The sequence below is a fragment of the Schistocerca cancellata genome, chromosome 4 (assembly GCF_023864275.1).
Source record: "Schistocerca cancellata isolate TAMUIC-IGC-003103 chromosome 4, iqSchCanc2.1, whole genome shotgun sequence".
Taxonomy (NCBI): Eukaryota; Metazoa; Arthropoda; class Insecta; order Orthoptera; family Acrididae; genus Schistocerca; species Schistocerca cancellata.
The window spans coordinates 685,434,042-685,459,089 of NC_064629.1; the positions used below are offsets into that span (position 1 = coordinate 685,434,042).

Here is a 25,048-nt window from a genome sequence, read left to right on the forward strand (position 1 = left end):
TACAGAATTTAAAATGGAATCTGAATTATTCCCAAGCATATGGTATTGACACGAGATGGAAAAATACATGGACAAAAAACATAGCGACAAGTGAGGATTGAATACAAGATCTATTAATCAGTTTCATACTTCAGCAGATTCTCTAACTTGAGGAATTAGAGAGATACTGCAGTCAAGGTAGGAGGCTGTTAAACATGGTTGTTTCCATATATGGCTGTCAGAAATTCTTTCAAGTTTTATTTTTTGCTACTGCAATTTTGAATAGTCCTGTTACTCATCTTCTGGCAGTGGTCTCAAATGCCTGAACATATTTGTCATATAAAACAACACAAGCTTTGCAGGGTATTGTGCCTGGCTCACTTCTGACTGTACTACAGGTAATTATAAAATGAAGTGATATGATCTGACTATAGAGTTATGTCCATAAATGTACATTAGTCCATGTATGGGTCATTGTTTATCTATTATGAAGTGAATTTGGAGGTTATTTGTTTAGTGAATTTATGAGACAATTAGGCAAAAAAGTTGTTTTCATGTAAAATAAGATGAATTTCTTCTGGTTGGGATGGTACCTACATGTAGCCTAATGTGAGTGTTGACAGCAAGGGAGAGTGTTGCACCTTCAGACACTTTTAATACTTTCCCTCTAGCCATCCCTGTGAGTGAATTTTACTGTATTTCCCTATTTCATTCTTCAGTGATGAAATTCAGTTTTTGGTGCTGTAGTCTTTTGCTGAAATTGCAAAAATTACTTCAGAAAATTAAGGTTTTTCAAATGTGAAAACATGTTCCAAGGTACAACATGGTCGTGTAGGTACAAATATTTGACTGAAATTTCAAAGAGTTTCAATTGAAAAATTTTTATCAATATTGTATTTAATAGTCAATCTATTACATTATTACACTACCACATGCCAATAATCAGTAAGTGAAATCAGTAAGTATTATCAAATACCAGTTACAAGTTAAATACATTTTGAAATATAAGCTATTGGAAACTAACCTAAATTTCCATTTTGAGTGCAGGTAAAATTATTAAAACTTAAGGATGCTCAGCTCATTTGCAAGTACACATGTTTCATGGTAATAGACCTTTGGTTTCAAGGTACAAGATTGTACGTGATTGTATAGTATAAATATAAATTGTTATAAAAGTAACATAGCATTTTACTCATCATAAAGTTCTGTACCTGGAGAATTAACAATACATTCCAAATGGATTTAATGTATTATATAGCACTTACATGTGAAGAACATGAAATATTTCAAATGCTACACAAAACACAACTTCATATCAATCAACAATAAAAATGGCACAAAACGTCAGAAACTGCTTATGGCAGTCTGCAGTGCACATTCCTTCATGCAATTCTGCAGGCAATAGGCTGAAGTACTGAACAAAGAACACCATGTCTTCCTAGTTACACTGTTGTTCATGCACAACACTCTTCCATATAAAAACAGTGTACAGTATAACCCAGAACACTTTGTTTTGAAGGGTTAGCAGTTGTTGCAAGTGTTTTTTGGTGGCCAATGACAACATTTCTCAACCATACAAGATGGCTGGAAGTATTGTCAGTTTTGCTTTGTCTGATAGTGTGTCACTTTTAAAGAGTGGGTACAATAAGCTATTTTCCTATGTCAAAAATATGGTTTGGACTGTTGTTATTCGGAGTGATTATAAGATTCAAATCACATTTACAGTCAGCATTCTCACAAAATATCTCTTATTTTTATGTACTTAGAGCTTAAAAATCATTAAATAATCAGGATTTGGTCACATGATCATAAACGCTCTGTTATTGGCTAATGCTCTGTTGATGTTACAGACTAGGTGTAAGATGAAACTATACAGGAGTGTTAGCCATAGTCACTAGGTTTTTACATACTTTTTCTGCTAGTTATTTAGGTATTGGAAAACGCATTTACAATTTTAAGTAGCAATAAAAAGGAATTTTGTGAACGATGATACTGTAAACCTTATGAAAAGTGATGTTTTTATGCTTCCCTCACTTTGAGGATGGATATTCTTTTCCCTACTCCCTGCAGCCTCATTAAACATGCTCAAAGCTAGAGAATTGTGGAACGTATGTTGGTTGGTTGGTTGATTTGGGGGAAGGGACCAAACAGCGAGGTCATCAGCCCCATCGGATTAGGGAAAGATGGTGAAGGTAACACAAAGGTAATGGCTGTGCTGTTTGTGAATGTAAACTAACGTCAGTGTCTGAAGCAGACTTAACTTCATCTTACGTAACATGATGAAACTTCAAAAGCTTAAACAATAAGGATCCTACCTGGACAGTGTGAAGATAAAAGAAAAACATAGTTTCTAATAAAGTAAAAAGTGTGTGGTCACATTAACTAGAAAATATCTTTTTGAACATGATGTATGTGAACAGCTACTGCAAAAGTAATCACATGTAAATGCCAAGGAAAACATAATAATATTCTGTTTCTAATCAATGCAGTGAAGTTTTATAATTGTGATTTGATTTTCATATGAAAGTACTGTCAATTTCTTTTAGGGACAAGTTAAAATATTGTAAATATTGTTGTAGGCTAGATTTCATCTTTTCATGTTCGGCAATCCACAGCTTCACCAACTGGCCCACCAATGTTATGAAAAAGAAAGGCAGTTACAATGACAATTTTTTCTAAGAGTAACAGTAGAAAAGCATATCTCAGAGGTAAATTAATGTTAACTTCAGACTACAAGATATTTTTAATTATGTAAGTGGACTTGGCACAGACATCGTGGAATTTTGCTGCTACAATGCAACCACTTTTTACACACCTCCTCATTCCCTGAAACACTCAGAAACAATTTTTCAAGAGTTTTTATAGATGTATTTGTACAGTGTGATACTATGTACCATTTGTAATCCATTTTCTGAAATGTAAATTCCAACACAAGACATCACTGTGAATTAGCTTTATGAAAATAGGAGCAGTGTTCTAGCCAGCAACATCACAGGCATCACATGACTTGAATGGAGCACATAAGTGGGCTTTCAAATTATTTGAATTTCATTTCCATTTTTATAAAAGAATACTGAAATTCAAGAAGGAAAAGAAGCATGCTATGAGCATAAAATGACATAATTAGCCATTCAAGACAATTTCCACACAACAGCCAAATGCACTATTCATGAAGCAGGCCACAAACCTTGTTGACCACACTGGTTACATGTGACAGCTAAATCCAAGCTATGTGACTCAGTCATCCTAAGTCAAGTCTGAGACATCAACTGTGGGTTGGTATGTGGAGAGCTTGATCTTGGCTGTGAATAGCATTGATTGGCTCTTGTCAGAATTGATTTTCACCTTCCATACAGCACAACATTGATTAATTTTGTCTAGATGCTTCTGGAGGTGCCTAACCATAACATTTAGGTTTTGGCAGTGCATGAATAGTGCAATATCATTGGCATACAGGATAGAATCCCCTCCCAGAAGCTTGGGTTAACAAATGGAAATATGCACACAGGCATAAATTCAGTCACTAATTCAAGTGAGTATGAATGGTGTCAAAGTCACAGAGTACTCAAACAAACACAAAACCAGACAAAAAGTACCATTGTAATGTATTCCTCATGTTTATATACCCATGCCTGACAGTTGGAGAACAACATTTTGACATTACTTAACATGTGGTGTGACACTAAAATAGACAGATCACTGTGATGAAACACATAGCATGTGAAAGCCAAAACCTATAGCCAAAACTGCAGTACACGGGAAACACCAAGATTACAATTAATGTGAGCCTGAATCAGTAGCAATGAATGAAGTTGGAATAAATATACACAACAACACATGCACAGAAGATTTCCAAAATCAAAGCCAAAGAAGAGAGGTAATAACTGTATCTGACAATCTATGAAACAATAGCTTCACTAAAATAATATGGGCTGGTGCATCCATGCCTGGTATTTATTTCTAGTAGAGGTCTAATGGCCATTCGCCCAAGATGTGAAACTTCCTGGTACTTTTATACATAATAACTCTAAATGAAAGTCCTCTCCATGTTCTTTTGCCTGTATGTTATGGCTTATCTCAGGAACTGCTATAAGGATTTTGATACTGTTTTCACTAATAGAGAGACTGATCTGTGTTGAAGGTTTTTTATAGAACTTATTGTTTATAGTAATGATGAGTGTGTAATACATGTACTGTTATCTGTTTCATCTTTAATTGGCTTTTGGAGTGACATCTTGTGGCAATAATGGGAGCTATTAGCTAGTTAGCTAAGGGGGACATGATATCTGGCAAGGAAAGTAATAAAGTATCAGCCACTGCAACTCCAGGGAGCAGTGGAGCTTGACCTGAGTCTATACATATTATAAATTAAAGTCATCCACTGTGTTTTTCTTTTTGTATTTGAAGGCCAGCCTCAGGAACCACTGTAGGGATTTTGATATAGTTTTCACTAATAGATGGATTCATGAAGGAAGGTTTATGTATATCACTAAATATTAAAAACAAGCACTCCAGCCGTAGATGCTTAGTGCTAATTTTGTGAGGATGAGGCAGGTTGCTAGTTAAAAACTACATGCCAGACTTGGGCTCAGAACCTAGCCTTTGCAAGCAATACTCTTACTGACTGAGATATCCATGCACATTTCATAACCTGTTCTCTCAGTTTCATGTGCCTCTCTCCTACTTTGGAAACTTCAGACATGCTCTCATCCATAATGTGTTGACCTAACACTCTTGGAGAAAACGATGTAAATGAGAAATGGATTACCAACAGTCTAGATGATTGTTCCAAGAGTGATTCTTTCACACTAAAGTGGAGTATGCATTTTTTTGGAACTACCTGGCAGACTGTGACTTGAACCCAGAAACTAATCTCTCACAGGCTTCTATGAAGTTTGGAAAGTACGAAAGATGAAATGCAGAAGTGGAACTCTGATGATGATTGGTGAGTTATGACTGTATTGCTAAGCCACTAAGGGCATTGCTCACAAAGGGAAGATTACAGGCTCATGTTTTGGCTCAGAGCACAGTTTTAATCCAATAGGTAGCTTCAAAACAGAGCATATGCCATTATGGAGTAAAAATTTGTATTGCAGTCAGTCCCAAAGGCAATGACTGAGCATTTTCTCAATGATATGCTTTCTTCCTGATGTACTAGTACAGCAAGCAATACAGAAGAATATCTATGAAATTTGGCTAGTAAGCTACTTGTTGTGGGGGAAAAAATATGGAAAACCTAAATATGTGTTAGAAAGAAATGTCCATCACAAAATAGAGGATCCTAGCCAACAGTTAAACATTGGAAAATAATTTCATTTTTTCAATTGTTTTCTGAATAACTGGATCCACAGCTATCAAATATTGCTTAAATGAAAACTTTTACCTTTCAGGATGAAACTTTATGTAATGCAAATAGAAGTATTCCATGAAATTAGTCTAAGCAGAAACATATCTTCATTTAAACAGTTTCCTTATTAATACAATGCCATGTGCAACAGTGGAATTCTTGTCATGAGACATCTCAGTGGGTTCATCTTGTATGTCAACTATTGGGCTTTTATATTACAAAAGATCTAGAAGCTCATGTGGAGTAACAAAAACGCCCACTCTTCAGGTTACAACCCAAACTTTCTCTTACTCTACTCCAATTTTCATTACATCCTTTATAAAGTCATACAAAAGTATTTCCTTAATCTTCATAATGTAGTATTTTGTTTCTTTCAGTTAATCATTGCAGGTCTTCTTATATTCCTTAAGCTCTCCCTGTTGCTCTACAGTGTTAGTATTAGATTCCTGGTTAGTTGAATACATCTATTTGTTCAAAAAGTAACTCATTTCTCAGAATTGTACAAGAAGTAAAATAGAGAACACTTTTTATTTGCATCATGACTATGTACACTGTTTGTACACAAAGGGAAATAAAAATGAAATCTTTGTTTCTAAGTGAAAAATTTAAGATTAAATACAAGATGTGTACAACATTTTATAATTAGTGTCATTTCTGTTTCTCCTGTTTCTGTGGTAAAAGTGCAACTTCAAACATAGCTGACATCTGAAAAAAAAGGAATCTGCAGCCTAATGAATTCAGGTCACACATAACACCAAAGCATCAACTTTGGAAGTTTGTGATACAAAACACTTTTTTATCAATTTTAAGGTGCATTATACACTTAAACATAATTAAGCATGTAAAATATGTTACACATTTATTTCATGTTTAATTATACTTTGTTGTTCTAGGTTTTCCAGACTATATACTAAATCCAGCAGAACTGGATCAGAAGTACAAAGACCTAGAAATAAAAGAAGATGAATATTTTGAAAATAATATTCGCGTCAATAAATATAATCTGAAATCAAATTTAGAAAAACTTGATCAACCAGTTAATAAAACCAGGTATCAATGTTATTTGCATTATATTAACTTGTTCATTTATAGTTTATATCAGTACATAAGATACTAAAACTGCATTTATGGATGCATCAAGAACTGTATGATTTGTGCTTCATTAAATATTAGTTGTCTGCAGGGATATATGCAGGCTACTTTTATTTTCTTGCATTGCTAATATAGTGTTGTTTGCTAATGTGAAATTCTAGCATCATAAAAATATTGCTTTTGGAAGAGCAAAACTGCATGAAACCCTAATTCAACTGCAAGATGTGGAAAGGTACATTTAACAAAATTTTAATTTCCATTTCTCTGCATTGTCTGATAGCTGGAGCATAAATCTATCCACTGTGCAAACGGTCACATATACAGGGTGGTCCATTGATAGTGACTGGGCCAAATATCTCACGAAATAAGCATCAAACGAAAAAACTGCAAAGAACTAAACGCATCTATCTTGGAGGGGGAAACCAGATGGCACTATGGTTTGCCCACTAGATGGCGCTGCCAAAGGTCAAACTGATATCAACTGCATTTTTTAAAATAGGAACCCCCATTTTTATTGCATATTCATGTAGTACGTAAAGAAATATGAATGTTTTAGTTGGACCACTTTTTTCGCTTTGTGATAGATGGCACTGTAATAGTCACAAACGTATAAGTACGTGGTATCACGTAACATTCCGCCAGTGCGGACGGTATTTGCTTCATGATACATTACCCATGTTAAAATGGACTGTTTACCAATTGTGGAAAAGGTAGATATTGTGTTGATGTATGGCTATTGTGATCAAAATGCCCAATGGGCGTGTGCTATGTATACTGTTCGGTATCCTGGATGACATCATCCAAGTGTCCAGACCATTTGCTGGATAGTTACATTATTTAAGGAAACAGGAAGTGATCAGCCACATGTTAAACATCAACCACAACCTGCAACAAATGATGATGCCCAAGTAGGTGTTTTAGCTGCTGTCACGGCTAATCGGCACATGAGTAGCAGACAAATTGTGCGAGAATTGGGAATCTCAAAAACGTTGGTGTTGAGAATGCTACATCAACATCGATTGCACCCATACCATATTTCTATGCATCAGGAATTGCATGGTGATGACTTTGAACATCATGTATAGTTCTGCCACAGGGCACAAGAGAAATTACGGGACAATGACAGATTTTTTGCATGCATTCTATTTAGCGACGAAGCGTCATTCACCAACAGCGGTAACGTAAACCGGCATAATATGCACTATTGGGCAATGGAAAATCCATGATGGCTGTGACAAGTGGAACATAAGTGACCTTGGTGTGTTAATTAATGATGCGGAATTATGGGAAGAAGGATAATTGACCCCCATTTTATCTATGGCAATCTAAATGGTGCAATGTGTGCTGATTTTCTACATAATGTTCTACCGATGTTACTACAAGATGTTTCACTGCATGATATAATCGTGATGTGCTTCCAACATGATGGATGTCTGGCACATAGCTCGCATGCAGTTGAAGAGGTATTGAATAGCATATTTCATACAGGTGGATTGGTCGTCGAACCACCATACCATGGCCCGCACATTCTCCGGATCTGACATCCCCAGATTTCTTTCTGTGGGGAAAGTTGAAGGATATTTGCTATCGTGATCCACAGACAATGCCTGACAACATGCATCAGTGGATTGTCAATGCATGTGTGAACATTACGGAAGGCGAAACTACTTGCTGTTGAGAGCAATGTCGTTACACGTATTGCCAAATGCATTGAGGTTGATGGACATCATTTTGAGCATTTATTGCATTAATGTGGTGTTTATAGATAATGATGCAGTAACAGCATGTGTTCTCAGAAATGATAAGTTCACAAAGGTACATGTATCACATTGGAACAATGGAAACAAAATGTTCAAACGTACCTATGTTCTGCATTTTAATTTAAAAAACCTAGCTGTTACCAACTGTTCATCTAAAATTGTGAGCCATATGTTTGTGACTATTACAGCACCATCTACCACAAAATAAAAACAGTGGTCCAACTAAAACATTCATATTTCTTTACGTACTACACGAATATGTAATAAAAAATGGGGGTTCCTATTTTAAAAAATGCAGTTGATATCTATCTGCCCTATGGCAGTGCCAACTAGCAGGCCAACCATAGCGCCATCTGGTTTCCCCCTTCAAGCTAGACAAGTTTCGATCTTCATAGTTTTTTCGTTTGATGCTTATTTCTTGAGATATATAGCCCAGTCACTATCAATGTACCACCCTGTATACCCACTGGAATATGATTTCACTGGCTGTTGATTATCTTGAAAGATGTAGAATGAACACATGTAGCACAGCTGTTTCCTTTCTACAAAGTAGGGAGTGTTTATTATGGTCGACTTGAATGCATGTATGTCACCTCTGATTTTTTGCACTGTTCGTATTGTATGTTTGCCAAGAAGTAATTGCAAAGAGACCTCGTCATGAAGTTTTAGCTTTATGTGGGACTAATCTGAACAAAATAATAAAGAACAACATGTACAGCTTCTAATACTGTTCAGTGACACATGTCCTGGGCAAAATAGAAATAATACTCTGGTTTGTTTTCTGCTTAATGTTGTTAATAACAATATACTGAAGACTATAACTCTGTATGAGCACATTCCATTCCATCCTGTGACAGGGACTTTTGGGCTATTTGATGGCTCATCAGGAGGAGTGACAGAATATTTATAATGGAAGAATACTGTGAGATTATGAGAAAGAGCAATGTGACTGGATGTTTCTCCATCAAAGTGTTGAATTCAAATGATGTTCTAGCTTTCAAGAAATGATGGCCCAGGCACTACAAAAAGATGAGCCAGCAGGAAGGGATATTTCTAATGAAAATAAAAGTACTTTTCAGTTGTCTAAGTTGAAGAATACTGAATATAAATCAGATAAGAAATAGAAGATTGTTGCCTTTGAGTACCTATATTTCTGGACTAGTCAGTCACATATTTCCTCACAGATGCTCTGAGTCAGATAAGAAATAGAAGATTGTTGCCTTTGAGTACCTATATTTCTGGACTAGTCAGTCACATATTTCCTCACAGATGCTCTGAGTCTACCTCAGAAGAAAGCATGCATCACTGATTGTGTTCCAATCATGATAAAGAAAGTGGAAGATCTCCACAAATTTGACAACATGTTCCTGCAGGGAACAGTAAGTTTTATGAGACACTTTTCAAATGGCCCACAATATACACAGAAGAAGAAGAAATTAATGAGAACAAAAACTGCTTGTAACTACATGTGAAATAACTTGATAAAATTTTTTCTGACAGTTTATTGTTTATTTCATTACAGTTTTTAAAATTCATATGATTGCAAGAGTCATACTTTGTAAAAAGGGCGTATGTACAACATGTAAAATGCATAATAATTGCCTGATATGCCACATGTTGGAGTAGCATTCCTTTCAGTATTGTGACAAAACATGACTGCAAAGCTGCAGAAAAGTTTCATGTGCAAACTTTGTGTTTCAAACTATCTATGAAGATTTTTGTGTCTACTGTAAACTTTCATTTTTGTTGGATATGTCCTTTCTGCATCTTATAATTCAATTGCAGAAAATAGTAATGGTTCTATGAATACCAGGAAATGGATCAATGTGCATTCTGGTGTTTGTTGATCATGGCACTAGACTGGAATGAGTTGTAATATAGGCTGATTAATTTGTTCACTGATTCTTTCATTCATACATGTTTTGTAAATACTTTTACAAAGAAGAGTCTTCTAGAATATAGAATGAGTGATGTTATAGATTAACATGCAGAAACAACCACTGCAAGCTACTTCCGTAAAGTACACTAACAATAAATTATGGCTAGTGCTAATCTACTCACACTGACAATTACGGGACTCACTTCCAGATGATATGAATGTATATATATTTCCAGATAAACAGTTACTCTGGAAAAGTCACTGACTCTCCTCTTAAATCACAAAATTGCTGTTTATATCTCATACATAAAACAAAGCATTTATGTAACTGTATACAGAACAACATAATCTGTCTACATGTTTAATGTAACGATTAGAGCAAAGTGAAATTTACATCCATGAGTTCAAACATTCTGATAAATTGTATGTATGGCAGCTAATAAGGCATCTTTTAATTTGTTCTGGACTATTCAGAATATTTTCTTCAATTCCCTGTTTCCTATTTATCAACTACATGTTATAACCTTTTACACCAGTGTATAAAAGTACATTCTGAACCCTAGATAAGGATACACCTATACAGGATGGTCGGAGACAGTCTGAAAAGCTTGTAAGGGTGTTGCAATATAGATTATGTTGTTCAGGAAAAAATTCAATATGTTGCAGTGTTTCTGAGTTAACTAACATTGAAGTCAGCAAATCAGGCTGCTATGTGTGCAAATTCAAGTGACCCACCAGATGTGTTCTTCATTTCATTTCCTAAAACCAAACAAGTGAGTGATAAAAAATTGAACATGGGATGCTAACAAGGACTGAACCTAAACCAAAGGCTGAACAGTCTTGCACAATATCATCTACATTATGAGAACAACTGACACTAATTTTACCTGGCAGACTGCTTAAATTTGTGTGCAGAATGGCCTGATGATCAACTGACACTAATTGTATGAGGCAAGCTGCTTGAATATGTGTGCACAAGGGTCTAATTGGCAAACTTCAATGCTAATTAACTCAGAAATGGTACAATGTACTGTGTTTTTTTTTTCTTAACTGTCATCTCTCAGTACAACCTACCCTGAAACTCCCTTACGAGGTTTTCAGACTGTTTCTGACCACCCAGATTATGGAAATTATTTTTACTTTTAGAGTGATGGTTCCTCATCCAAAATTCATTCTTATTATCAACCACAAATACCATCAGAGAGTAAATGTATTGGCAGAGAAGTGTAAGAATCCCAAGAGCCTTGAAAATATTTCTGAAAGATGTTTAGTTATCAAAGTTACATAATATTCTTACCACATATTTTTGTGGAATAAATATTTTTCATTTATCTGCAATCTGCTATAAGGACAGTATTGAGTAAAAGTATGTGAAGTGTGATAGCAATACCTTCTGTATGTAAACATAGCAGGAGAGATTTAGAAGAGCAAAGCAGGCAGAACAGAAACTTCTGTTTAACTCAACCATGTTTTGGTGCCAGCTCAGCTTATGCCCCATATAGTTCCTAGGAACTTCACACATGGATCCTCATATAGTATTGCCACTGATTTCTGCTTCTGCTACATGTAAGTCATTTTTATTTGTTTGGTTTTGCATAGTAAGGGTCTTTATACAATTATGGATAAATCAGATTACTGTGAACCAGCTGTAAGACTGTTTCAGACTGTGTCTGGTTCTGATGTGATTGGGTCCTTTATCCATGTATTTATATCATTTGAAAATATGACAGTTTTTTGAGAATTTTCCAAAATCTCTCCTAAATCATTTATGTAGGTTGAGAACAGGAGCAGGCAAAGTACTGAAACTTATGGGCTATTGTAACTCTAATGGTTGTCTAGAGTGATTTAAGATGTAATGACCACATCAATCTACTTGAAGGGAAGGCAGATCCCACATTGAGATTCAGCAGAAGAATTTCAAGGAGCTTTAATAAACTCACAAGGGAACTTACTTACAAAAACCCTTGTTTCACTGATTATTGAGTTCTGTTTGTTGGTATGGAACCCCTGTCAAATTGAAATAATGGAAAAGACAGAGAAGATTCAAAGAAGACCTCCATCTTCCAATTCAAATATTGTTAATCACCATGAGAACACCTGTAAATGCTAAACTCATTTCCATGGCAGACACTATAAGAGAGGTACTATGAAATATCAAGATTCTTACACTCAGAAAGCCCAGAGACCATTATGAGTCAAGATACATATTACTTCCTTCAACTTATGGTACGGCACAAGCTATATTTTCCATGAGGTCACATCAATTCCTTCAATCTTGTTTTCAGTCCTATTCACTTTTTCATCTTGTCATAGTTTTAAGGATTATCTTATGAACACATTCACTTTCAAACACATATGTATAAGTTCATTCTTGTTTTTCTGTATTTTGTACAAAAATTTTTTCCTTCTGCCCATAATTACCCTAGCTGTGACCCATTTTCTCACTTTAATAAATTAATCTTGAGCCAGATTTTTACGCTTCTTTTTGTTTTAAACACAATTACATAATATGTTGACAAACATAACTGGTTTCAGCATGTATGTAGTGTGACAACACATTGTTCACCAAATACCGTCTATGATGTGTAGGTATGACTCAATGTATTTTGATTTTTAATTTACATAGATTATAAATAGAACTGGCCAAACAATTTACAGGTTTTAACTTTTTAAAATGGATTTATTTATTTATTTTTTCCTATTTTACGATCTGAAAAGGCCCAACGTAAAGCTCAAACTGGCTACAATTGTTATATTATGTGATTGTGTCTGAAATAAAAAAAAGTTTATAATATGTGAATCATTCTTCTCCACAGACAGAATGCCATTCTTTCCAACTACAGTTTTTCTCTTTGTGTATGAGTGTGATAACTCTAAGGAAAGAAAGATTGGAATTTAACATTTTATTAAAAGGGAGCTCATAAGAGATGGAGTACAAACTTAAATCAGGGAATGAATATGGAAGGAAATAAGCTATGCGATTTCAGATGAGTCATCCTAACACTCTCTGTAAAGGATTTAGAGGAAGTATGTAAAATTATACAAAGAGGGTTTTGTAGGCTCTTTATTTTTGTTGAAACTTCCAGGCTGAATTGCTATGCTCAGTGCATAAAACAATTCTCAGATATTTCATCCTCATCTATGGAGGACATATTGAACAATGGGAACCATGTATAAGTCACGTAATTTTATAAAGTCATTATTAGCTGTATAAAGAACACCACAGTTTGCAGTGGGATGCACGATGCATATGACTGTCTCTGACAGGTAACACACGTCTCAATTACAAATAAATTATAATTAGAATTTCTCCCTTTGTGAAAAGTCAGAATCAGGATACCTTTATAAAATATTGAAAAACTAAATCTGGGTGGCTGGTTGGGATTTGAGCTTCCATCCTGCCACATATAGCTGTGTGCCAACCAATGAGCCACATTGCTGAATGTGAAGATTGTGTTATAGTGCAATTTAGCAATGCATTAACATCCAGTTTTAATTCAAATTGTGCAAAATGTTGTCAGAGAAACACACAGCATTGTTGCAAGAATAAAGAACAGAAATTATTAACACAAAATGTGTACTGTATGTGACTGGTTCAGAGCTATGACAGGTAGCTGTTGGTAATGCACCATGCTAGAGTCAATAGTCTACAAGCCCTGATCAGGTTACTGTTTTTGAGATTCATATCAGCTAAATTAGAGAGTAACAAGGGCGATGTTAATGCCAAATTTCACAAATACATGAGTTGGCATTTAGGCAGCTGAGATTAGGTTGAAAGCAAATAGAGTTTTCTGTTTTGTTTTTAATTTTTTTATACCATTCACCCATTTTCTTAGGTATACCTTGTACCTAATGAACTACTATCTCTTGTGTGCTTACTTGAGTTGATCATATTGTAAGTGTGAAGGAAATAATATTGTAATGCAGTTATTAATTCTGTAACTATGAAGTGCAGGTCATAATGTGTCTGAAACACATTTTGAGGTATAATTAGGAAGTAGCCCAACACTTAGTTAAAGAGGCATGGGAAAATACCAAAAAAACCGTTACCTTGTTGGTTGGTACATCATATTTTGTTTCCATCTAGTGTATTTGATTTATTTGGGTCTAATCACATTACTTCTAATTGTTTTGAATTTTAACTGTGGGCTGCACTGGATATTTGTCATATTCCTTGGGGAGATTACTGAAGATTCAATTGAACCTTAAATCACTCCTTAGAAAGATATTCAGGAAAACTGATGTCTTACAAAGTAGTTTCTTTTTCAGAATTTAAAGATATTTATCATTAGTTTCTAGTTTCTGATCAGCATTTTGCATCTAATATTAAATGATTACTATCTGTGATTTTCCTAGACTGTATGTTTTATAAAGACAGATTCAATTAATATATTCTGTTAACATCATTACTTGCATTTTATGTGGTCTTCATTTTTGTTAGTTTCATGTAGGCTGTGAGGGCAGGAACTTAAATATCAATAATTTAATCAGTCCAAAGAAAATTGAATATATTAGAAATACTACTCTGTTTCAGAAATGGATACTTAAGAACATATTTGGAAATTAGATCATGTTACATAGTTGTTATTTTTCATATTTGCGATTATAGGTGGGGTATGACACCTCCCACTGTAAATGCCTACTATACACCAACCAAGAATCAAATTGTTTTTCCTGCTGGCATTTTGCAAGCTCCATTTTATGACATTGGACACCCAAAATCTATGAATTATGGAGCAATGGGAGTTGTTATGGGACATGAACTTACTCATGCATTTGATGATCAAGGTTTGTTGCCAATTAAAATTTTACTTGTACTTATAGCTACATGTTTGCACAAAAGTATTGCAAATATACGTGTATACTGTGCATTCACTGTGTATCATACAATGTTCTACAGACATGCATGTCACTTATATGAGATTAAGCAATTTATGTGATGTCTGTGTGCTGATACCAATTCCATATGTTCTTATGCTTTGTTTATTATTTTGTATCTTGCATATGCTTTACATCCTGGTCACAACTTAAGCTGTAACTGTGCACACATAAGGACACCCAAAGGCACACATGTGTGTGCAGCTCCCATCCCCTCCCCCCATGCATAAAAATATATGTATGTATTATATGTAGCCCCCAGAGAGTTCCAGTGTAGATTTTTTTTTTTAATGAAGCGCTGAACCATGACCATCATCTCACCTCTCTTATAGTGCTTTTGACTCTTATACTTTGATAATAGGCTCTATTTATTCTGTCAGTTAAATGCTGACACATCAGAGGTCAAATGTTGGTATGATAACAAGGACTCCAATTTCTGACAAAGGGGCCAGGGCAATATAGAGGCATCAAAAATAGTTTTGCATCACCGTGGTTCCCAGATATCCTGAAGATAAACATTGACTGGGTTTGAACAGTCCACGAGTGTACTGCCAGTCCATAGTGTCCAACAGGCACAATATTTCAGCGATCAGACATGTCGCTATTGTCAGATGCACTGATGAACTGAGCTCCTGAGGGCAGGCAGCCATCCTAAATCCCCTTCTCCTGTGAGGCGTTCTCTCCATGGTCCGCACCCGCGGCCGTACGTCGGTGGTCGCTGAGAGGCTGGCGTTGGCATCTGTAGTGGCGTCGGTGTAACTGCCTCGTCCGCCCTGGTCGCTCATTTGTTTTCTTTGCTGAGCCTCTTTTTAATTAGACTCAGTGCTGGTTCCTATGCCTTGCTGAGGTTATAGCCGCAATCTCTGTTGATGAGTCAGTCCCTGGTACGAATTTTGATAGCCTCTCTAACGACGCAGTCCCAGTATTTAGATGTCTGTGCCAAGACCCTGGTATGTTGGTAGCCCATTTCGTGATTTTCAGACAAACAGTGCTCTGTGACTGCTGACTTGTTGGGGTACATATGTTGATGACACGTTTGTGATACGGCCCCATGGAAGGGACAAGCTCCTAGACTTCCTTACACACCTGAACTCCATACATCCGAACCTCAAATTCACTATGGAGACCAAAGCAGAAGGATTTTTACCATTTCTGGACGTCATGGTCAAAAGAAGAATGGATGGCACCCTGGGCCATGGGGTATACAGATGAAAACACACACTGACCTGTGTTTGCACACAAATAGCTGCCACCACCCTTCACAGAGGAATAGGGTACTAAAAACACTGGTGCACAGGGCGCGCACCATCTCGGATGCAGAGAGTCTGCCCCATGAGTGTGAGTGCCGGCCGAAGTGGCCGTGCGGTTAAAGGCGCTGCAGTCTGGAACCGCAAGACCGCCAAGACCACTACGGTCGCAGGTTCGAATCCTGCCTCGGGCATGGATGTTTGTGTTGTCCTTAGGTTAGTTAGGTTTAACTAGTTCTAAGTTCTAGGGGACTAATGACCTCAGCAGTTGAGTCCCATAGTGCTCAGAGCCATTTGCCCCATGAGTTGGAACACCTCAAAACTGTATTTCAGAAAAACGGGTACTTGGAATGGCAGATCAGAAGCACTCTCTGCCCCACCTCTACAGTACACTGTGTGGAGATGGACGAAGTCACGGAGGAAGAGATAGCCTCTGCCTATATACCGTATACTGGTGCACAATTGGGTAAAATAGGACGAATATTGAGGAAACACTGAGTAGGAACTGTCTTTTGCCTGCCCAATAAAACACGAGCATTATTGGGAAGTGTCAAAGATGATCTTGGTTTGTGGAAGGCCGGCATATACCAGATTCCCTGTGAGTGTGGGAAAACTTACATTGGACAGACAGTGTGCATCATCAAAGATCGTTGCCGAGAACATCAGAGGCACACTCGACTTATGTACCCCAACAATTTGGCAGTTGCCGAGCACTGTTTGTCTGAAAATCATGAAATGGACTACCAACATACCAGGGTCTTGGCACAGACATCTAAATACTGGGACAGCGTCGTTAGAGAGGCTATCGAAATTCGTACCAGGGACAGACTCATCAACAGAGACTGCAGCTATAGCCTCAGCAAGGCATGGGAACTAGCAATGAGTCTAATTAAAAAGAGGCTCAGCAAAAAAAAACAAACGAGCGACCAGGGCGGATGAGGCAGTTACACCGATGACACCACAGATGCTGACGCCAGCCTCTCAGCAACTGCCGATGCACGGGAGCAGTTGTGGACTGCAGAGAGAACGCCTCGCAGGGGAAGGGGATTTAGGACGGCTGCCCGCCCTCAGGAGATCAGTTCGTCAGCGCACCTGATGATGGCGACATGTCTGATTGCCGAAATATTGTGCCCATTGGACACTATGGACTGGCAGTACACCCATGGACTGTTCGAGCAAGAAATACACTGGGAGAAGTTGAAGAATCACATTGACTGTGGGTATTGTATCACAGACACAGTCCATTTGACTGTTCAGAGATATTACTAAACCCACCCAAAGAAGTAAACAACCATGCATGAGCAGTGCCTATTAGATGGAGGGGGTCCAACAGCCGATCAGTTCCAGTCATTCCACCAGGAAGGAGGTACATGGCTTGTGTTGTCTGTCGTTCAACCATGCCTAGACAGTAAATACCGCAATTTGATTGTGTCCACATTGTTACTTTGTGCCAGGAAGGGCTCTCAACAAGGGAAGTGTCCAGGCATCTCTGAGTGAACCAAAGCGATGTTGTTCAGATATGGAGGAGATACAGAGAGACAGGAAATGTTGATGACATGACTCACTCAGGCCACCCAAGGGCTACTACTGCAGTGGATCACCGCTACCTATGGATTATGGCCCGGAGGAACCCTGACAGCAATGCCACCATGTTGAACCTTTTTGTGCAGCCACGGGACGTTGTGTTATGACTCAAACTGTGCACACAGGCTGCATGATGCACAAATTCACTCCTGACATCCATTGCAAGGTCCATCTTTGCAACCATGACACCATGCAGCGCGGTACAGATGGGCCCAACAACATGCCGAATGGACTGCTCAGGATTGGCATCACATTCTCTTCCCCCATGAGTGTCTCTTATGCCTTCAACCAGACAATCATCAGAGACATGTTTGGAGGCAACCTGGTCAGGATTAATGCCTTAGACACACTGTCCAGGTAGTACAGGAAGGTGGAAGTTTCCTGCTGTTTTGGGGTAGCATTATATGGGGCCAACATATGCCACTGGTGGTCACTGAAGGCACCGTAATGGCTGTACAATATGTGAATGTCATCTTCTGACAAATAGTGCAACCATATCGGCAGGATATTGGCGATGCATTTGTCTTCATGGATAACAATTATTGCCCCCATCATGCACATCTTATGAATGACTTCCTTCAGGATAATGACATTGCTCAACTAGAGTGGCCAGCATGTTCTCCAGACATGAACCATATCGAACATGCCAGGGATAGATTGAAAAGGGCTGTTTATGGACGATGTGATCCACCAACCACTCTGAAGGATCTATGCCGAATCGCCATGGAGGAGTTGGAAAATTTAGACCAACAGTGCCTTGATGACGTTGTGGATAGTATGCCATGATGAATACAAGCATGCATCAATGCAAGACAAAGTTCTACTGGGTATTAGAGGTACCAGTGTGTACAGAAATCTGGACCACCACCTCTGAAGGTCTCGCTGTATGGTGGTACAACATGCAATGTGTGGTTTTCATGACCAATACAAAGGGCAAAAGTGATGTTTTTGTTGATCTCTATTCCAATTTTCTGTACAGGTTCTGGAACTCTCAGAACCAAGGTGATTCAAAACTTTTGATGTATACAACTTTCGGGATTTAATTTGTGATCATATAGAAGCTCCTCCAGCAAATTCCACACCTAAGACCTCAAAGGCAAAAGCTGCATTGCATTTGAGCAATGCACTCCATATATAATTTAGCCAATCAGCGGGAGTGAAAGGTGAGTCCCTGGCCTCTCAAAACTGGGACAATTTTGCCAACATCCACTAATCTTAACAGAACAGTCCCTTGGTTCTCAAGTTTTGGAACTGTGCGTGGAGTTAACACCTACAAACTGTAAAACTGTCGCCATTAGGAATTGTGGCAGAATAGGTAGAAGAACTACAAACAGAAGATAAGAAAACATGGGCTTAGATTTGAATCTTAGAATGTGTAACACATGAAAAGGAAAGGAACAGCAGTTATTATTGTCTTCAAAATTAACAGATATAATCTGAATGTCAACAAATCTATGGGAATTAAGTCAATCAGAAGAAGGAACAATAGTTATAGAAAACTAAGTAATTATTTATGAGTGCCAGTTGACAGGCATGTACTAATGTATGAGATATGATAATTTCTCTGGTGTTTCTTTTGATAGCTATACATGAGCAGACAACAAACATTTATTCATATTATTTGTAGTCAAAGGATTTAAATCTACAAATGAACCATATACTCTTGTTTTTCACAAGCATTTTTTGCCCTAATTAACAATCATAACACAATAAAGCATCATTGGTTAAGAATAAAATATTTTCCATAATGAGCCTCAACTAGACATATGGAAATCTACAGCATTCACCTGTATCACCACTAAATAAAAATTTCGACAAAAAACTGCCAAACAGGTTGAATAAAGTGTCAAAATACAGACATAACATACTGCAGCTAATGATTTGAATCTACATTGTGTTTAATTCATGTTTCTTGCAAGCTATCTACTTTTTGTATCTGCAGGAAAATATCAGCATGTTTTTAAGAGAGAACAATGTCATTTTCATTTTAAAGGTTTCTCAACATATTTTCACAGTGCTCTGAGAAAATCAGTTATTGTCATTCATAGTACATACATTTGGACATGTAGTTAGCAATAACAGATTAATGAAAATATCAGTTTTCCTGTATGCAAAACCTTCATAGAGAGATCTTTTTCTGCTTTACTCTCAGTGCTCATAATACAAAAATCATATGCCAAAACATATTATTTCTTTATTTCCTATTTCTTGCAGACTGAAATAGCTATTATCTGATACTACCAAAACATATTCTTTCTTTATTTCCTATTTCTTGCAGACTGAAATAGCTATTATCTGATACTGATATTACTAAATCAACAAAACAACTCCATACTGTAACAAATTCATTAACTTTTTTAAATGGTGTCATCTTGCTTTCAGCTGTTAGTGCTTTATTTGATGATTGCAATTTCAAAATTATACCCTTTTCAAGCGTAAGATTTTGACCAATACGTTTACATTAGGCAGATATTTCTGTGTAATGCAAACCTATATCTCAAAAACATATGCTTGTAAATGGCATAATGCCAAAAATGCAATCATAAAATAAAACTCTAACAGCTAAAAGCAAGATGACATCATTAAAAATATTTATAGAATCTGTGGGCTTATATTACAAGAAAGTAACATTCATTAACAACATCTCATCTTAGCTGTACTACTCATCAAGAGACTCATAGATAACCATTTGTGGGAAAGTAACACATAATTTCTAGATGTAAACTTTTGAAAATGGATGAACAAGTATTTGACATCCAGTCATTCACCTTAAAATAACAACTTGAAAATGCATACATACAGATGTTGTATAACATACATTAATTTCAATTGATGCTATCTGAAAACAGTCCACATATTTGTACAGCTACATACAAAAATACTATTTTTTTAGCTTCAAGATATTCTTTAAGACTGTAGACATGCTATTACTACCATATTGGAACTGTATATGTACCAAAATTTGTGTAATACGTGATGAAATTCAGAAGCCTTTAAGTTATTGTATATACCTTCCAATTACTGCTATTTTCATCTGTCTCTCATAGAAATATCTGTCTGTGGCAAATGGGCTCCAATCACATGTTTTTCAGTTACTCAGTATTATATTGCAATTATCTCAGTTCCCTGCATAAGCACATACACATAGTACACAGTAAGCAGATGATACCTAACTAAATAGTTTACAGATGACTGACATTTACATACAAAATTAGATTTTATTACCATTTGAGTGATCCTTATTTTTTTGCATTAAGACTTCTGCTACTTCGACTATCCTATTCAGCCTACAAGTATTTCAGGAAATCTAATGAGACAATTTTTAAACAGTAATTTTTTTTGTTCTCCCAGATTGTTATATGTTCCAATTTATGTTGAATTTAATGACAATACACCACCTAATTTCTTTAAGAAATGGAGATTAATAATATTCTCACAGAGTTGTACATGATGTCCCAAATTATATATTTAATGAATTCATTGCAGTAAGTTATTACCTTAAAAAGAACACACTATTCTGAAACTGATTTGACAGTAAATGAAACAAGCAAATAGTTCAAGCTTCTATCTTATCTTTTTATTAAGCAGCTTCTCTGAGGAAGAAAAAGAAGGATTTGGTTTATTGTCCTATTAATGATGAGATCATTAAAGAGTGAGTAAAACATCAGATTGGGAAAGGATGGAGAACGAAACTGGTTGTGTAATTTTTAATAGAACCATTCCAACATTTGCCTTAAGTGATTGAGGAAAATAACAGAAACGTCTTGACAAGTGGGAATGAATTTGAATTCTAGTCTTCCTGAATGTGAGTCCAGTGTCATAATTATTGCAACATCACTTGATTCTTTCCAAGTGTTTAGTGGTGAGTAGAGCAGATGAACACAATACAGGATTCTTTACATGTTGGTTTGCTCATCCATGTATGGTGCAATGTTCTGCTTTAGTAATGAAAATGTATAAAACCATCTGATGTTATCCATCTTAATCTTCTGCAGTCTACCCAAAACTGGAAAATTCTCCTAAGAATATTGGACTTGTGTTATTCATGTTGAAGCAAAAGGTTGTGAAAGAAAATCTCCTTCTGAAATAATTACAACGTTTCAATAAAAACACAATACTAAAGTTAGTTAAAGTAATTCATAAGATATTCATAAATGCTTGACTGCAAACAAAGTAGTCTAGATGTTTCAGAAACTAAATGCAAATGCAAATGGTGATACATCTACAATTCTACAGTACAATAATTAATTCTTTGGGCAACTAATAACTATTTACCATATAGTGGAGATGCTGAGTCACAGATAGGCAAAACGGAAAGCTGTCACAAAATCAGCTTTCAGCTACTAAGGCCTTTGTCGAAAAAAAGGCAACAGACACACACACACACACACACACACACACACACACACACACACACACAAAAAAAAGTGCAGCTCACCCACACATGTCCACAATCTCTGACTGCTTCACTGGCTTCAGCTGCCAGGGACTGTGGTCATGTGTGTGTGAGTTGCGTTTGCGTATGCACTTGTGTTGTGTGTGTGAGTAGCAGCTATCCTTTTCATAATATTGTTACGTTCCAGTCTGGTTTTTCCATTGTTTAATAACTATTTAACAATGTATGAAGGAATATTTCTTTTGAATAAATTCCAGTCACATAGGTGGACAGCAGATTCACTAGGTCACATTGTTAAGAAGTTAATCTGACACTGTTAATCAGTTACTTGGCAGTATCAATGAAAAGGCATACTGGTTTGCCAGATATTAGAGTAAGTAATGAATACACTAAACTGTGCATGTAATGACAGTTTTATGGTACTTATAGTTACATAACACAAACTACAATATCATTAGAGATCTTTTTCAGCTCTTCTTCAATACTGGAGCAAAAATCGTTGAAGAGGAAATGAATATTTTGATGCATGTGCTATATAATAAAGGCAGTAAAAGTGGAACAACATGACTAAATAAATAAGAGAACATGAAAGGTTATATAGAAGAAACTGAGAGGAAGAGAAATGTATAAGGGGCAAAGAAATGAGTGAGCAAAACCAAATCAAAGCACATGGATAATTAGATAAACGTCCTTTTATTTCAGCTTCTCTGGTTTTTTGCTCCAATAATCTAACATTTAAATTCTGTAATGGTTTATAGCCTTCTTCAGGATCTGGCCCTTTTGGACTGTTCTCTTTCTTCAAAATTGATCTCATTACCTCTTGTTTGTGGTCCCAAGAATCGTTGTCCTTTTGATACATATTAATTTATTGTTTCAGTAATTCTCATGTTTGGTCTATATGTTCTTTTCATCTTGCCTGGCATTGTGTTATTTTTTCAGTAATATTCCGATTCTTTAAAATTCTGCATGAAAATCTTCTTTTCTCATGTACACTACTGGCCATTAAAATTGCTACACCATGAAGAAATGCAGATGATAAACAGATATTCATTGGAAAAATATATCATATTAGAACTGACATGTGATTACATTTTCACGCAATTTGGGTGCATAGATCCTGAGAAACCAGTACCCAGAACAACCACCTCTGGCCGTAATAATGGCCTTGATACGCCTGGGCATTGAGTCAAACAGAGCTTGGATGCTGTGTACAGGTACAGCTGCCCATGCAGCTTCAACACGATACCACAGTTCATCAAGAGTACCGTAGTGACACGTATTGTGACGAGTCAGTTGCTCGGCCACCATTGACCAGACGTTTTCAATTTATTTTATTTATTTAAATGTCAAGTTCCATAGGACCAAATTGAGGAGCAAATCTCCAAGGTCATGGAACGTGTCAGTACATGAACTTACAACATAAAAAGTAATAACAGATAAAAATAAATGTTCATGAACCTGAAAGAATATCAGTCGATAAGTTTAAGTAAACGCTATCAGCAATACAATAAGAATCAGCTTAATTTTTCAAGGAACTCCTCGACAGAATAGAAGGAGTGACCCATGAGGAAACTCTTCAGCTTTGATTTGAAAGCGCGTGGATTACTGCTAAGATTTTTGAATTCGAGTGGCAGCTTATTGAAAATGGATGCAGCAGTATACTGCACACCTTTTTGCACAAGAGTTAAGGAAGTCCGATCCAAATGCAGGTTTGATTTCTGCCGAGTATTAACCGAGTGAAAGCTGCCTATTGTTGGAAATAAACTAATATTGGTAACAAGAAACGACAATAAGGAATATACATATTGAGAGGCCAATGTTAAAATACCCAGACTCGTGAAAAGAGGTCAACAAGAGGTTCGTGAACTCACACCACTTATTGCCCGTACCGCCCGTTTCTGAGCCAAAAATACCCTTCTAGAATGGGAAGAGTTACCCCAAAACATAACACCATATGACATAAGTGAATGAAAATAAGCAAAGTAGACTAATTTACGTGTCGAAATATCACTCACTTTCGATACTGTTCGAATAGTGAAAATGGCAGTATTAAGTCTTTGAACAAGATCCTGAACGTGGGCTTTCCATGACAGCTTACTATCTATCTGAACACCTAGGAATTTGAACTGTTCAGTTTCACTAATCATATGCCCATTCTGTGAGATTAAAACGTCAGGTTTTGTTGAATTGTGTGTTAGGAACTGTAAAAACTGAGTCTTACTGTGATTTAACGTTAATTTATTTTCTACAAGCCATGAACTGAGGTCATGTACTACTCTACTTGAAACCGAGTCAATGTTGCACACAACATCCTTTACTACCAAGCTAGTGTCATCAGCAAACAGAAATATTTTAGAGTTACCCATAATACTAGAGAGCATATCATTTATATAAATAAGGAACAGGAGCGACCCCAACACTGATCCCTGGGGCAACCCCCACTTGACAGTACCCCACTCAGATCCCACATCACAGCCGTTATCAACATTGGGAACAATGACCTTTTGCTGCCTGTTGCTAACCAATTGTGAGCTACTCCCCTTATTCCGTAATGGTCCACTATCTGGAGCAATATTGTGTGATTAACACAGTCAAATGCCTTTGTTAAATCAAAAAATACGCCAAGCGTTCGAAACTTTTTGTTTAGCCCATCCAGTACCTCACAGAGAAAAGAGAATATAGCATTTTCAGTTGTCAAACGACTTCTAAAGCCTAACTGTACATTTGATAGCAAATCGTGTTATATAAAATGATCAATTAACCTTACATACACAGCCTTTTCGATAACTTTTGCAAGCACTGATGGCATAGAAATAGGTCTAAAATTATCTACATTATCCCTTTCTCCCTTTTTGTAAAGTGGCTTTACTACTGCGTACTTTAATC

The 25,048-nt window shown here is 36.6% G+C and overlaps 1 protein-coding gene across 3 annotated transcripts in view; it reads left to right on the top strand.

Moving 5' to 3' along the window:
- LOC126184691 (endothelin-converting enzyme homolog) overlaps positions 1–25,048 on the top strand; it is a 416,586-nt gene that overhangs the window by 373,531 nt on the left and 18,007 nt on the right. For all 3 annotated transcript variants that reach the window (XM_049927185.1, XM_049927186.1, XM_049927188.1), the window contains exons 11-12: positions 6,220–6,376; positions 14,667–14,845. In XM_049927185.1, coding sequence (XP_049783142.1) covers positions 6,220–6,376; positions 14,667–14,845 — 336 coding nt within the window. The remainder of the gene's footprint in view (positions 1–6,219; positions 6,377–14,666; positions 14,846–25,048) is intronic.